Source organism: Cervus canadensis, chromosome 1 (assembly GCF_019320065.1).
Source record: "Cervus canadensis isolate Bull #8, Minnesota chromosome 1, ASM1932006v1, whole genome shotgun sequence".
NCBI lineage: Eukaryota > Metazoa > Chordata > Mammalia > Artiodactyla > Cervidae > Cervus > Cervus canadensis.
In genome coordinates this window covers 32639758-32655951 of record NC_057386.1, presented here as the reverse complement: position 1 = coordinate 32655951, position 16194 = coordinate 32639758, and the positions used below count along the sequence as shown (strand labels likewise).

At 53.7% G+C, this 16194-nt stretch overlaps 1 protein-coding gene across 2 annotated transcripts; it reads left to right on the top strand.

Moving 5' to 3' along the window:
- The first annotated feature begins 3834 nt into the window (after positions 1–3834).
- On the top strand, positions 3835–15927 carry ARHGEF15 (Rho guanine nucleotide exchange factor 15). Of its 2 annotated transcripts, none has more exons than XM_043474596.1 (16): positions 3835–3970; positions 6066–6724; positions 7092–7424; positions 7648–7702; positions 8763–8821; positions 8917–9128; positions 9224–9384; positions 9559–9711; positions 9840–9969; positions 11834–11908; positions 12008–12100; positions 12181–12341; positions 12438–12590; positions 12925–13007; positions 13118–13222; positions 14126–15927. In XM_043474596.1, the coding sequence occupies exons 2-16, from the start codon at positions 6115–6117 to the stop codon at positions 14275–14277; spliced, it is 2535 nt and encodes an 844-aa protein (XP_043330531.1). In that variant the 5' UTR covers positions 3835–3970; positions 6066–6114; the 3' UTR covers positions 14278–15927. The 2 variants fall into 2 exon arrangements, with proteins under 2 accessions (XP_043330531.1, XP_043330541.1); XM_043474606.1 differs by lacking the exon at positions 3835–3970 and adding an exon at positions 4384–4534.
- Positions 15928–16194: the final 267 nt, after the last annotated feature.

Sequence of the window (16194 nt, the reverse complement as noted above, 5' to 3'; positions counted from 1 at the left end):
AAGCCACACTGCATGGTATGCAGAATGTCTCCAACCAGGGATTGAACATGGGTCCCCTGCGTTGAAAGTAGGAACCTTAACCCCTGGACCACCAGGAAAGTCCCAGAAGGGAATTTTTTACATAAAGTATGCTTTGGCCCTGCTTGTGTCACGTGCTCATGCCTGAACAAGTCTCGGGAGCTAGGGGAGAGGAAACGTGCTGACTGGCTGCTTCTGGTTCATACACTTCCCCAGAATGTACTGTGTGAGCCTAGAATGATGGAAGGGTGGGTCCCTAAAAGGAAACTTGATGCTGGTGACAGAAGAGGGGGAATGGGTGGGGAACTGGTTAAAACTCTTGCTGTCCACTCCCCTACCTGATCAGAAGCCTCAGTGCCTCTTCAGCCCTGTCTGGTTGCCTGCAGAGTGGCCTCTATGTGTTCCTCCTGCCCCACACCCCTCTTCCCATATCAGCTAAGATTCCCTTTCATAGTTCTCCAGATAGGCCTACTTCTCTCTTCACTGTGCCTGTACTTCTGCCATCTCCCCAAATGGTCACCCATGCCTTGCAAGATCCCCTGCAGGAGGGCATGGCAACCCACTCCAGTATTCTTGCCTGGAGAATCCCCATGGACAGAGGAGCTTAGCTGGCTACAGTCCATAGGGTTGCAAATAGTTGGACACAACTGAAGCGATTTAGCATGCATAAGCCTTGCCTCTTAACCTGGCCAAACTCTACCTGATTTTTAAGGAATAGTCTAAGTGTCTTTCCTCCATGAACCCTTTCCTAAGAGCCAGGTGAGTGACGTAAGGAGGACTGAAGGAGGTTCAAGGCCGTCTGATGTGGAGGTTTAATAAAGGGGTGAAAGAGAGAGAAAGATCTAAGGATTCCTCTAGCCTTCCAGAAAAGAATCTTTGGGCAAAATCAAGACCAATCACATTGAAGTTTCATTTTTATTTTTTAAAATTTCCATTTATTTTTTGGCCTCGCTGCATAGCTTGCACAACCTCAGTTCCCCGATTGGGGATTGAACCCTGGCCACGGCAGTGAAAGCCGGAATGCAAACCACTAGGCCACCTGGGAACATTCCTTAATCATTTTTAAATTGAAAGTATTTTTGTTTTTTCACAAAGATGTTTACCGCAGCATTCATTGTAATGGCAAAAACTGGAAGCTGTCCAAATGCCCTGCACTCAAGAATAAATTGAAGCATTTAAGATTCTTTCAGCAGTAAGTGACAGAAACCCAGCTCAAACTAGCTTAAGCACAAAAGAGAATTCAGTGGTTCCGGAAACTGGGCAGTGCAAGGGGCTCAAGTGATGTTGGCAGGCCCTCTCCATCTCTTGCCTCTGTCTGCTTCTCTCCTGTGGGAAGTTAATTTTCTTCCACTATTGACCAGGAGAAGGGAGGCCAAGACACAGATGGCTCCTGACTTGTTTTATTTCTGCTTTGTGACCTTGAAAGAAAGAGAAAGCTGTCCTTTCCCAGAGACCCAGGGCAGGAGGCTGTCCCAGCGTGGGTGAGTAGCTCATTCCTGGGCCAGTCTCTGTGGTCAGAGGAATGGAATCCTGTAATTGACTGAATCTGACTCCAGTGGCCAGGAGGAGGCTGCTGGTGTTGGCTGTCCCACTGCAACCATGTGGAGTGGGGTGGGGGAACAAAGATTTTCCCAGGAGACTTTACCATTTTTACCAGGATGGCAAAATCTAGTTGGTGCAACATTACATTCCAGGAAAAAGTACAGTTACAAAGACTGTGTAGTAACATGGCAAATAGTTATGAAGCAATGCTAGGAGAAGAAGGCAGAAAACAGTATTGAAACTATGCTGGCACCTTTGGAAGATCAAAAAACAGAAAACTTTTGCTTGTTGTGGAAGAACGTATTATCATATTTAAAACCTTCCAAAAAAAAAAAAAAAAAGACCTTCAGTGCCTTTGCAAAAACATTAGTTCGATACATAAAATGTGTTTGTGCAAAAATAATGTGGTACACATGACAAGGTATGATTTTCAGAACTCAGTTTCTTTTTGGAATGGGGTGGGGGTATAACAAGGGCTTCCCTGGTGGCTCAGAAGGAAAAGAATCTGCCTGCAATGCAGGAAACCTAGGTTTGATTCCTGGGTCAGGAAGATCCCCTAGAGAAGGGAATGGCTACCCACTCCAGGATTCTTGTCTAGAGAATTCCGTGGACAAAGGAGCCTGGAAAGAGTTGGACATGACTGAGCGACTCACTTTGACTTTTGGGGCATAAGTCATACTTTTCATCTTTGTGGTTGCTTTGAGCAGGGGACCCAGTGGAACCTGTTTGTCAGGAGTGCTTGTCAGGAGTGCTACATCCTCACTGTAGCTCCAGGGAACTTGAGTTTCCCAAAACATGCTGGCTTGCCTTCAGGAGTAGGGGAAGTCTCTCCCCAACAGGTGGGCAGGTGAGAAGCCTCCAGGTGGGTTTCCAATAAGGATAGAGAGAGGACAAGGAAATAAGCTCAGGCAAGCCAGGAAGACCAGGTAAAGTCCACAGGTAGCCCAGCCCACCTAATTCCTCTTTTCCTGCTTACATTCCCACACAGACCTGGGGCAATTCAGGTAATACCAAGTGCCAACACGTTTGTAGCTAACAGCCAGCGCTTTGGGGTTAGTTGTCTATTTATTTTTCTTTTTGACCTCTCCATGTGGCTTACGGGAACTTAATTCCCCAAACAGGGATTGAAACTGCATCCTCGACAGTGAAAGCACAGAGCCCTAACCACTGGACCACTGTTAGGCACTGGACTGCCAGGGAATTCTCAGTTGTTATTATTTTTTGGCCGTGCCATATAGCTTGCAGTCTCTTGGTTCCCCAACCAGGGATTGAACCCAGGCCCCAGCACTGAGAGCACAGCGTGCTAAGCAGTGGACTACCAAGGAATCCGCACCTCCCCCGCCATTCAGTTATCTTTAAATGTTGAAGTTGCAAACCTAATAAAGACATTCCTATTTTAGTGAAAATAAAAAGCAGGATTTGTTTGGCTGCACATGTGCATTTAGCTTTCTCGATAGGGTCTCTGAGGCAAAGAGGTTTCCTCTTCCTGGAACCTGGCAAGCATCTAGAGGTGAGGGCTGGGAGGCTGGATGTCTGGCCCTGGTGTGTGTGTGTGTGTGTGTATGTGTGTGTGTTGGGAGGTTGGATGTCTGGTCCTGGGTATGTGTGTGTGTGTTGGAAAGTTGGATGTCTGGTCCTGGTGTGTGTGTGTGTGTGTGTGTTGGGAGGTTGGATGTCTTGTCCTGGGTATGTGTGTGTGTGTTGGAAAGTTGGGTGTCCAGTCCTGGATGTGTGTGTGTGTGTTGGAAAGTTGGATGTTTGGTCCTGGGTTTATGTGTGTGTGTGGCAAAAGCAGGCACCTGGGTGTGGGCAAAGACCGCCAGAGTTCCTCACTGCCCCCGCTGCCTCTTCCTCCCACTCCCTGTCTTCCCAGGATGGGATGTGGCTCATTCCACCCCCTCAGCTGTTCTTATGACACACACGGAGCCCAGGGAACTCTTCAATCACAAAGCAAATTACAGGTGAGAGGGGATCTCCCCCACCCCCGCCCACCCTCCCAGGGCTACTGACTCCCAGCCAATCAACATCAAAACCTCCCAGTGGGACCTGGAGAGTCGTGGGCCTGGGACCTTGAGAGACAGGGACTGAGAATGGGGAGCAGGCAGGGGGCCCAGCCAAGGGCATACCCACCTGGGGAGTACCAAGACCTCCCCACTAATTCCCGCATCTGCATGTGCCACCTTCTTCCTCCTTTACACACACACACATACACACACACACACACTCTCCCAACACAATGGCTGGGTGGGGCTGAGGAACCGGCTTCCTTTGCAGAGATCTGAATCTGGGCCCACAGTTCCCGCCCCAGAAACACAGGAACAGACACACGCAGAGACCCGGCCTCACATTCCTTGCTCCAAGGGGCAGGCAGGACAGGCTGAAAATAGAAACTGCTTCCAAAGAGATAAAGGTAAATTCAGGGAGTGCTACTTCAGAGTTAGGGAGGGGGCAACCGGGGTAGGGATGTGGTTCCGTGGTGTGAAATGATGGGTTGGCTCACACCGAGGTGACAGGCTGGATACTGAAGGGACGGGCTGTCTCGTAAGGTGTGGGAGAGATGATCAGACACGCTGTCAAGGGATACATGCACCACACCACAGCAACCCAGGGGTGTCTGGAGCCCACACTCTACCTCCAGCCCAACCAGGGCCACGGTCACCCCATCCTGACCCCTCCCCTGTCCAGCCTGGGCCCCCGCAAACCCCCTGTCCATGCAGCAATGTGGACCCAGGACAGAACACGCGTGTACACAACAGTCCACTCTCCATGCCTGAGGTTCATCCTTTCCACAGACTCTGTTATCCTTGGAAACCTGGCATTCGGGGTCCCTCACATCTTGCAGAGCCCCAGTGTGCGCATGTGGAGTCTGGTGTGGTTGGAGGGGGGTGTCCGGTTGGGAGGAGGATCCGATTCCTGTTTCCTGCCCCTACTCACTCAGCCCCGGGAGGTGACCGAGAGTGGAGAGGACTTGAGGGTGAGTGCTTGGGCCGAGTACCTGGGTCCCTGCGAGAGGCCTGAGTCGGGGGTGGGGGAAGGAAGTAAGGGCAGATACCTGAGGGGGCAGGGATCCCGGAGGGGGCAAGGCTGGGGAGGAGCTGGCCAGCTGGCAAGGCTACTGCCTGGGTCACCTAAGGAGCTTCCTGCCAGAACACAGAGGCCATTGAGCCGCAAGACTCGCAGTCTACGGCCCCCAGCCCCCACCCTGCATCATTTCTCAGAAACCAATCTGGGGCTTAGAGGGACCTGACTCTCCTGCTGACTCCACAAGGGAATTTGGGGGCACAGGTCTTTCCGCTCTGACCCTTCAGCCTGCTCAGGCTTACAGGAGGAAGCGAGCCCATGCCCCAGCATCTTGGCCCAACTGGTCCTCACCTTCATTCTGATCTGATCTCTCTCCTCACCACACTCTGGGCATCCTGGCAGGATCCAGGTTTCTACCCACCAGTCTCTCCGGGACCAGGTGGGGAGCAAGGAGGCAGACAGGGATGAGGATGGGGCAGGAGAGACCATGCCCGGGGCCTCCTGGTCTCCTGGGGTCAAAGGCTCCAGGAATCTTCATGGCAGGAAAAGGAGACTAAAAATAATCCGGAAAGGGAGAGTCCGGAGAGAGGAACTGGGAAATGGGGGGCGGAGGGCCCGCAGGAGCAGGGAAGCTGTGATGCGGCCCAGGCACACACAGCACATATGCCCCACAGAGAAAGCACAGAACACGTACCCAACACCCCCATCTCACTCTCACCATACACTGTGTACCCCACTCTCCCACTTTGTACTGCATACGATAGATACACTTTTTTCCCCCAAATATTTATTTGGGCCAGATCAAGCTCTTAAGTTGCAGCACACAAACTCTTAGCTGAGGCACGCAGGATCTAATTTCCTGATCAGGTATCGAACAGGGGCGCCTTGTACTAGGAGTGTGGAGTGTTAGACACTGGATGGTCAGGGAAGTCCCAACAGATACGCTCCTGAAACATAGCATCCAACACCAGGTTCATATATTAATAGTACCAGAAGCAACACACACATGCCATGTCCACTCATGCTTAAACCACACACACAAACGTTCACAACACATACTACAGACACGGAACACAATTCCTCAGGTAGACACTTAGCTGCATGCCCTATTTCCCTTGCTGATCCAGTCCTCTTGTGCTCCTCCCAACTTGGGTCTCTATCCAGGTGCCCCCACTCTGGCCTCTGTCCCCTCTGGCCTGATTGTGACAGCAGAGGTCAAAAGATGGAGCGAGATGGAGGCTGGGGGGTGCGGGGGTGGGGTTTCAGAGTTCTCAGGAAATGGAATAAGGAGGAGTGAGAGATAAAGAGAGAAGACAGTGGAAATGGGGAGGGAAGAGAGGAAGTGCCCCCACTTCTACTCCTGAGCCTAAAATCTCGGCTCATTTGCCTGCAGACATTTCTGCTCAAAGGTCTCGATCTACTCACAGGAGTGTGGGGGGTGCAAGGGGCACTAAGGGTCTCTCTTTCTGCCCCCACTTCCTCAGGGGATGACTCCAGCAGTGTACCCCACTCCTTGGAAGAGCTCAGAGGAAGATGTCAGCCCAGTCTCTTCCGGAAGCAACACCCCCCACCCAGAAGCCCCCTCGGATCATCCGCCCCCGCCCCCCTTCTCGGGCCCGGGCTACCCAGTCCCCAGGGCCCCACCACAACGGCTCCTCTCCACAAGAATCTCCCCTTACCGCCAATGAGGCACCAACCCCCATGTGCACCCCCATGTTCTGGGAGCCCCCGGCCCCATCCCTCAAGCCCCCCGCCCTTCTGCCCCCGTCAGCTTCTAAAGCTAGCCTCGACTCCCAGACTTTCCCAGACTCGTCTTCCGACACCCCCAGCCCAGTGTCCCGGCGCTCCATCTCCCCAGAGCCTGCTCCCCAGTCTCCAGTCCCCCCACCCAAACCCTCTGGGTCACCCCGCATGGCTCTGCCCCTGCTCCCCACGACCCAGGTCCCCGACCAGGATGGCTCTGCCTCGGCCCCAGGCACTGTGCGCAGACTGGCTGGCAAGTTTGAATGGGGGACTGAAGGCAGAGTCCAGGCTGCGGACACCCTGGAGCCAAGTCCCCCAGGGGGAGTGGATGTGAATGGGGAGAAAGAGACTCCCCAGGGCAACCTCGCTGGGAGCGGGTCCCAGGAGAACGGCACTCCAGGTAAGCCGGGCTGGGCTCAATCCAGCTCCTCTTTTTCATTCTCAGGGCTTTATGATTTTTTTTGGAGGGGTGGGGATACACCCCAGGGGTGTAACCAGGGATTGAACCCATGCCTCCTGCATTGGAAATGCAGTCCTAACACTAAACTGCCAGGCAAGTCCCTTAGATTGGGTACTTTAAGAGGCTACTTTTAAAAAAATGGATTCCATGCTTAGAAAATCTGGTTTTAATACTTCTGGAACTTTGAAGAGAGCGTGGAGGTGAGAGGTGCCTAGCACTGACCTCCAGTTCCTGCTGCCATGCAGGTTAAGGGGAGGGAGGAGGCCTGGGGAGGGGGCTGCCCTAAGGAGGCCCCTGTCTCCCACAGGTGCTGGGCTGGCCTGCCCTCCCTGCTGCCCCTGTGTCTGCCACGTGGGCCGGCCTGGCCTGGAGCTCCGATGGGTGCCTGTGGGGGGCTATGAGGATGGTCCCAGGGTCCCTTGCCGGGCCTCCCCACTGCGGGCCTCCCGCTCCCGCCCCAGCCCTTCAAGCCTCAGCCACCCCCCAGTCGTCCTCACATCCTACCGCTCCACTGCCGAGCGCAAACTCCTGCCACCCCTCAAGCCCCCCAAACCAACCCGGGTCAGACAGGACATCACCATCTCTGGGGAGCCCCCACAGCCTGATCTCGATCCGCCCTCTGAAGATGGAATCCAAAGAGGTACAGGACTGGAGGGATGGACCTCGGGGATGGGAAGGGGCTGGGTGGAGGTGTAGCATTCTAAACACCCACTCACTACAAACCCCAACAAGCCCTGGGCTTCTTGTTCCTCCACCAGCTGCTGCTCCGGGGCTGACAGTTGTAGTTTCTATAGTAACAGTCCTTGCTGGGCTGGGGTCGGGAGTCCTGGGCTGGTGATTCTTTACTCTGGGTTCTCTTTTAGGGGACAGTCCTGATGGTGCTCCTCAGAATGATCCTCCAGCCACCACGGAGGGCAGGTACTGAACACCTAGATACTCCTTCCTGAAAACAGACTAAACTGTGTGTGTGTGTGTGTGTGTATGTGTGTGTGTGTGCGTGCGTGCGTGCTAAGTCACTTCAGCCGTGTCTGACTACTGCAACCCAGTAGCCTGCCAGGCTCCTCTGTCCATGGGATTTTCCAGGCAAGAATACTGGAGTGGGTTGCCACGCCCTCCTTCAGGGGATCTTCCCAACCCAGGGATGGCACCCGAGTCTCTTTAAGTCTCCTGCATTGGCAGGCAGTTCTTTACCACTAGTGCCGCTTGGGAAGCCCAGACTAAACTTTGGGTCCACCTAAATCCCACCCCAAGCGTGGAGTGAAAAAGGGCTGCACCTCTAGGGACAAGCAGCCCCAGTTTCTAACCCCAGCTTTGTCCCTCATCAGCTATGTGACCTCAAACATTCACTTAACCTTTCTGGGTCTCAGCCTCCTCACCTGTGAAATTGGGGTAAACATACCAAATACTTAATAAGTTGCTGGGGTCTGATACTGGTGAAGAGTCAGGCCCATACTAAGTCATTTTAGTTACCCCACTTTGAGTCTCTATTGAAATTATTGTCCACAAATCCATGTGGCAACCGGGAACATTTCTCCTGTGTTACCTGGGCCCATCAGTTCTTTCACCACCATCATCAGAGTTAATCTGAGACCATCCATTTAATCAGCATTTACTGGAGTTCAGTCTCCTGGGTTTTCACTTTGGGTGAATGGATGTGCCGTGGTGCTGATGACCAGAACAGAGTGGGGGCAGGTGTGACAGCTGGAGTTGAGTTGCCCTGAGGTACATACAGAACATTCCAGATAGTGGTCCTTCCATGAAAGCCCTGGAGATAGAGGCTAGAAGTGTACAGTGCCCAAAGGTTGAGATAACAGGAATGGACGGGTCCCACTTAGGGCCTCACATACACAGGCACATAAAACGAGCTGGGGTTTGGCTAGGGTCCCTACATACAACCTGGACATCGATTGTGTACCCCTGCACAGTATCATGTGAATAGCTGTGTTTTGAGGAACTCCATCCCTTTCTCTTTCCACAGGGAGGAAGAGGAGCTGGAGGAGCTGAAGGAGCAGAACTGGGAGCTGCCCCTGCAGGATGGTGAGGGCTGCTGGACCCCGGGGTGCCTGCTGAGACCCAGAGTGGACCGGCTAGGGGGGGCACGGGACTTCCCTGACGCGCCGTCTGCTCTCCAGAACCGCTGTACCAGACCTACCGCGCAGCCGTGCTGTCAGAGGAGCTGTGGGGCGTCGGTGAGGACGGGGGTCCCGCTTCAGCAAACGCTGGGGAAGCTCCCACCTTCGCCCGTCCCCCGGGCCCTCGCAACACGCTGTGGCAGGAGCTTCCGGCCGTGCGAGCCAGCGGCCTCCTGGACACCCTGAGTGCCCAGGAGCGGCGGATGCAGGAGGTGGGCGTCCCTGGGCTCGGGTGCGGGAGGAGCCTGGGCCCCAGGCCGGGGCTGAGAGCTGGGCTTTCCATTCGCGCCCTGCGCATCCTCCTTAGAGCCTTTTCGAGGTGGTGACTTCGGAGGCCTCATACCTGCGCTCCCTGCGGCTGCTGACCGACACCTTCGTGCTGAGCCAGGCGCTCCGGGATACGCTCACCCCCCGGGATCACCACACCCTCTTCTCCAACGTGCAGCGAGTCCAGGGAGTCAGTGAGCGGTCAGTGGGGTCCCCACCTTTACGCTGGGCAAGCCTGGGGTGAGGGAAAGCACGGCTTCTCAGCTCTGTCTCCAGGGCCTCCCCTCCCGGGCCCGGCTCTTCCCTCCAGAAGTTGGGGGAGGGGCACCCCAGGCTCTCTGCCCCGCCTCCAGTGCGTGTTCCCCACTCCCGCAGTTTTCTGGGGAAGTTACTGTCCCGGGTGCGCGCTTCCCCCCACATCCGTGACCTGTGTGACGTGGTGCACGCGCATGCCGTGGGGCCTTTCTCCGTGTACGTGGACTATGTGCGGAACCAGCAGTACCAGGAGGAGACCTACAGCCGCCTGATGTGAGTGTAGTAGCAGGAGGGTCACCCGTGCGGGAGGAAGCCGGGGTACAAGGGCAGGGTCCAGGCCGGGGCAGGTCGCGGGTGATTAGGGCCTCCAGCCAGACGCCAGCCTGCGCCTCTCTCCCTAGGGACACGAACGTGCGCTTCTCCGCGGAGCTACGGCGGCTGCAGAGCCTTCCCAAGTGCCAGCGCCTCCCGCTGCCCTCCTTCCTGCTCCTGCCCTTTCAGCGCATCACTCGGCTCCGCATGCTGCTGCAGGTACCGCGTCGTGGCCTGGGCCCTTTTCGGCCCCACCAGCCCGGATGGGGAACTCTCCCCAGGGGCGATGATGCCCCACCATCGCCCATTTCCTGCCCCACCAGGAACACAGCAAACCCCTAAGTTAGGACTCAAAATCGGGGGGGCCTCTCCATCTAGGACACCCCCCATCCCCAAGCCCTACCTGGAGTTACCCAAACGTTTCAAAAAGCGGTCTGGTGCAGGAGAAGAAACGCTAGAGACCTGAGTTCTGGGCTTAGCTCTGCCCTAACTGGCTGAGCCACTCTGAGCAAGTCCTCCTCTCTCTCCAGGTCTCAGGGTGAATGTGGTGAGTGGTCTTTGAGGTCTTCTCAAGCCATATTTTGACTGTATGCCTTCCCAGTGGAGATGATATCATCTTTAAGGAGGCAGAAACTCCTCCTTTGAGGGGTAAAAACATCTTAAATATTCCAATGGTTGTGGTACTCCAAAAGGCCAGAGTACCTAAATAGCTATACAGTATATCACTGGTATTAAAATCTCATTTGGGGGGGGGACAATGTCTAAATAGGCTCCTTAGAGGGGTGATACTGAAAAAAGTGGCGAGAAACACTCTTCTACTGTAGAGAAGAAAATTCTCCCTGAACCAAGTCACCCAATGTGGGGATCTCAAGGTGAAGAGTCCTCAAATATGTTTCCAATGTCTTAATGTCTCATTCGCTTTATATAGGAGCTGCCCTGCTGGTTCGGTGGTAAGCAATCCCCCTACCAATGCAGGAGACACGGGTATAATTGCAGGGTCAGGAAGATCCCCTGGAGGAGGAAATGGCAACCCACTCCAGTATTCTTGCTGGGATAATCCCATGGACAGAGGAGCCTGGTGGGCCACAGTCCATGGGGTTGCAAAGAGTCAGACATGACTGAGCTCACAGGCACGACTTTATATATCCCCAGTGTAGACGACAACAACAGTATAATTATGATCAGGAGGATGGCTCTAATCATAATAGCTAAGCAGCTCTTGAGTGTCTTTTCTAGATGTTCTAAGTGCTACACACCCATTTAACCTTACTAATGACTGTGTGAGAATAAGAAGTATTATTGATCCCACTTTATAGATAAGGAAACTGAGGCTCAAAGAGGTTAAATAACTTGCTGCAGATCATACAGATAATATTCAATAATTGATGGAGACAAACTTCAAATCCAGGTACTTTTAACCCCATGCTATGTTGCTTCTACTAATTTTTTTTAGTTGCTCAGTCCTGTCCAACTCTGGGACACAGGCCCAAATACTGGAGTGGGAAGCCTTTCCCTTCTTCAGGTGATCTTCCCAACCCAGGGATCGAACCCAGATCTCCCACATTGCAGGCAGATTCTTCACCAGCTGAGCCACAAGGGTAGCCCAAGAATATTGGAGTACTGGAGTGGGTAGCCTTTCCCTTCTCCAGTGGATCTTCCCGACCCAGGAATCGAACCAGGGTCTCCTGCAATGCAGGCAGATTCTTTACCAACTGAGCTATCAGGAAGCCCTCTAATATAATATTAGTTGTGGTTAATAATTATAAAATAATAGCAACCTTCTTTTCAGCATTTACTATGTCTCAAAGATTATGCTAAGTACTTTATATAGATTTCCTTATTGAATTCTCACAATGCTATTGATTTGATTGGTAGGAATTATCCCCATTTTACGGATGGGGAAACTAAGAGAGGAGAGGTAATGTGAGTTGCTCAGGGTTATGCAGACAATGAGTGGCGAGGCTAGTGCCCCAGCCCTGTGAACCCTAAAATGCCAAGCCAAGTGGGGTCCTCTGAGTTGCAACCCCTCTGAATCCCAGGGCAGCAGAGCAGGGGTCCAATTACCCTTCCTCTTTGTCCCCAGAATATCCTGCGTCAGACAGAGGAGGGGTCCAGCCGCCAGGAGAATGCCCAGAAGGCCCTGGGTGCTGTCAGTAAGGTGGGAGGGGCATGCTGGGGCTGGGGGAGGTGAGGAGGTGTGAGGGAGGGATGGGTGGATGGGGTGGGAAGGGTTGGTGATTCGGCTTCCCTTACCCAGATCATTGAGCGGTGCAGCGCCGAGGTCGGACGCATGAAGCAGACAGAGGAGCTGATCCGGCTCACGCAGAGGCTGCGCTTCCACAAAGTCAAGGTTAGCCCCCCGCCCAGGCTCCGGGCTTCCCTTTCCCCATGGTGCTGCGAGGTCAGAATCTCCTCCCTGCTTCCTCGCAGGCCCTGCCTCTGGTCTCCTGGTCTAGGCGCCTGGAGTTGCAGGGGGAACTGACAGAGTTGGGGTGCAGGAGGGGAGGCATGCTCTTTGCCTCGCGCCCCCGCTTCACCCCCCTCTGCCTGCTGCTCTTCAGTGACCTGCTGCTCATCACTCAGCCCAAGAGGTGGGTCCCAGTGAGGGAGGGAGCCCAGGCAGGGGTGGGGAGGAGGAGTCCAGCTAGACCCCTGCCCTCCCTCTGAACCTCCTCTTCCCTGGGCAGTGGGCAGCGGCTACAGGTTCTGGACTATGCCCATCGCTCCCTGGTCCAGGCCCAGCAGGTGCCAGACCCATCTGGCCCCCCTACGTTCCGCCTCTCTCTTCTCAGCAACCACCAGGGCCGCCCCACACACCGGCTACTCCAAGCTTCATCGCTGTGAGTTGTGTCTCCTTCAGAAAACACCCTGGGCAGGGTGTGTGTGTGTGTGTGTGTGTGTGTGTGTGTTTCCCTGGTGGCCCAGTGGTTTAAACTCCATGCTTCCACTGCAGGGGGCACAGGTTCAATCTCTGGTCAGGGAACTAAGATCCAGCAGGTGCCACCGAAAAAGAAGACACCCTGGACTCCTGACCCTTACCTGAAGGCTCCTGACCCTTACCTAATCTCTCAGAGTCCACCACCCTCCCCTCAAAGTCTTTCCTCCGAAGCCCCTGCCTAACCCGCAGCAAGATCTCCTGGGCCAAAGGTGACCCCTTCCCTATGTTCCCACCAGATCAGACATGCAGCGCTGGCTGGGCGCCTTCCCTACCCCAGGTCCCCTTCCCTGCTCTGCAGACACCATCTATGAGGACTGTGGTGAGTGTCCGCAAAAGGGGAGGAGGGAAGGAGAAGGGAGTCTTCAAGGAATATGGGGGGGAAGCTAAAAAGAGCCTGGATCCCACTGTGATGTCACCCACCCCAACCAGACTGTTCCCAGGAACTCTGTTCAGAGCCTTCCACACCCACCAAGACAGAGGGACGAAATGTGGAGTCCAGGGCTCCCCCCAAGCACCTACACAAGAACCCTGAAGGTGAGAGATTCTTTTATTCATTCATTCAATAAATATTTATTCAGCATTTATGAGATACCACTCACTGTTCTCAGTACCATGTACCAGACATGCAGATATCCTTGCCCTGCTAGGCTGTACTTTCAAGTAGAAGTAAAACAATAAAGAACAAACAAGATAAATAAGGTGATAAGTGCCATGGAAAATCAAAGGTGAAGCAGAGTCAAGGTTAGGAGTCTCCCGGTTGGGTAGGGTTACACGTTTAAACAGGGAGGTCAAGGGACTTCCCTGGCAGACCGGTGGTTAAGATGCCACAATCCTAATGCAGGGGGCCTGGGTTCGATCCCTAGTCAGGGAACTAGATCCCATATGCTGGAACTAAGAGTTCTCAAGCTGCAACTAAGACCCCCTGCAGCCAAATAAATAAACAAACAAACAATAAATAGAGAGGGTGAGGCAGATCTCACAGGCACCCTGTGAACAGTGACTTGGTAAAAGAATTTAGGCACGTGGTGTCTGGTCTAAGAGTGTCTCAGAGGGAGGCAGGAGTCAGGCCAGTGTGTTTGAGGAACATTAAGAAAGCCAGTGTGACAAGAGGGAGTGAGGAAAGGAGAGAGAAGCAGATGAGGTCATAAGGGTAACTGGGATCAGGTCATGAGGGTCCTCATAGGTTCCTGTAAAAACTCTGGCTCTCACCCTGAGTGAGATGAGCTGTCAATGAAGAGCTTTATGGGAAGGACCCCACCTCTCTTTGATGCTGCTGTCACGTCCACCTCTAATGGCCTTTTCACCGATGCTCCAAGGCTTTTCCACTAATTCCCATGCTTGCCATGACCCTTAGGCATTAGACCCCACTGGGCCTCCCTTCCCCCCCAACCTGCCCTCTAAGTGGTCCCACTTAGGCCCTTGTGTCTTCTTTTTCAGGCTGGCTGAAGGGGCTTCCTGGAGCCTTCCCAGCCCAGTTGGTGTGTGAAGTCACAGGGGAACATGAAAGGAGGAAGCACCTTCGTCAGCACCAGAGACTCCTGGAGGCTGTTGGGCCGTCTTCAGGCTCCCCCGATGCCCCCCCACCCTAATGCATGGTGGTGGTGGGGGGGAGCAGCACAAGTTAGGACAGCTGGCAGCCTGGCACAGAGAGGACAAAGCCCATCCATGCACTGGATTCGCTGTCAGTGGAAACGCTACCTCAGTGGCAACCAATAGGGACTGAGCTTCAAGACTGGGCAGCCAATGAAAACAGGGCCGTCTGAGCCCATGCAGGAGGGAGAATGAAGATGGCTTGAGTGGGTTGCCAGTGGAGGCAGAGGCTTAGTGCAGAGCGGACATTTGGTGCTGAGCCTCTGGCCAGTGAGTATCCCTGCTATGCTCACAGCCAAAGAAGAGGATTCTAGGTCAATGCAGTTAAAAGAGGGCTGCATTTGAGATAAAAGTCCTAGGATCAAACAGCCAATAGCAGGAATATGTCCTGATGGTGATCTGGGCCCAAGAGACCAGTAGGAACCCTGCTTGGTGCTATAGCAATCACTGCTTGTCTTCTGAGTCTGGGAAGTATTAGATTCCATTCCTGGGGTGCCTCCTGTATCCTCTTAAGCCACTTCCTCTCTTCTAGAAGAATCCAGAGTATGTCTCAGAGAACCTGTGTGTGTGCATATGTCTGTATATGTATCAAGGAGGGTGATTTTTCTGAACATGGTGTATGGTTTTGCCTCCTTGCCAGATGACTAAGTGCTCTATTTCTTCCCTCACCCCTCATTTTTTCCATTAGTCCCCTCAAAAAGACACTAGGTCTGAGCTCCAGAGGCAAATGTGCTGGGTGTGGCTTGGCAGCCAGAGGCCAGAGCTGGGGATGAGAGAGGCCTGGGTTCTGGGTCTCTTGAAGGCCGGAGACACCAAGCAGCCTTGCAGAGGCGTCTGAAGGACTGAAGATGGCCAGTAACTGGGGTCTGAGGCCTCCTGAAGCTTGTAGGCCCTTCTCCTTGCCAAAGCTTGGCCTCCATAATCCCTACCTGCAGATCGTCCAGCCTGAACCATAACCAGCCATCCAGCCTTAGCCTCGGGCTTCAGACTGACTCTGGGCCCCAGGTTTGGGTGAGCCTCAGCTGTGGCTCTCAGGCCAACTGAGCCTCTAGGGCTTTCTTGCCTTCATCATGATCCTTTCACAGAAACACTGGGCCAAGCAGTGGGAGAGAACAGAGAGCCAGCGTTTCTGCCTGACCCCACCCAGAGCATCTGCTTACAGATGAGAAACTGGCACGATGACAGAGAAGGTGAGGGACAGAGACAGTAGAGCAGAAAATTGTGGGCGAGTGGCATCACGCCTTTCCTTCAGCTCATGCATGGCAACTTGCCTGGGACAGAAACTGCCATACCCTTCACAAGGGAGTGCAAGGACTCTGAGGGATTCAGAGGGAGAAAGGTACTGGCGTTTGGCTTGTCCATGACTTTGGAGATTGACCCAGCATAGTGCCTGGAATATGAGACGCCATGCCATGCTTAGTCACTTAGTCGTGTCTGACTTTTTGCAACTCACTGTAGCCCACCAGGCTCCTCTCTCCATGGGATTTTCCAGGCAAGAATACTGGAGTGGGTTGTCATTTTCTTCTCCAGGGGATCTTCCCAACCCAGGGGTCAAACCTGCGTCTCCTATGTCTCCTGCATTGCAGATGGATTCTTTACCTGCTGAGTCATCACTATCAATAAATGTTGGTAGAGCTCTGTTGAGGCTTTTTGGGGGACCACGTTTTTAAAGGAGGAGTGGTTTCTAAATGTGACTCTATTCAGGGAGCAGAGCTGGTTGAAAAGGTATCTTCTGAGAGCAGGGGTCAGCTCTGCTGGGAACTGGGGCTTGGAGAGCAGGTGCAAGGCCTGAATGTGCTGATGCTCATAGCTTCCGAGGGATCTTGGGCAGTATGGTGGTGGGAGGGTTTCAGGTGCTGGAGCAGGGAGCTGCAGGTTGGGAAAAGGACAGGTAGAGCCAGATATAGCTGGGACTT

Coding starts and splice junctions, on each gene's coding strand:
- ARHGEF15 (XM_043474596.1), top strand. CDS start 6,115: ATGTCAGCCCAGTCTCTTCCGGAAGCAACACCCCCCACCCAGAAGCCC. Junction 6,725..7,091: donor CCAGGAGAACGGCACTCCAG/GTAAGCCGGGCT, acceptor TGTCTCCCACAG/GTGCTGGGCTGGCCTGCCCT. Junction 8,822..8,916: donor GGAGCTGCCCCTGCAGGATG/GTGAGGGCTGCT, acceptor TCTGCTCTCCAG/AACCGCTGTACCAGACCTAC.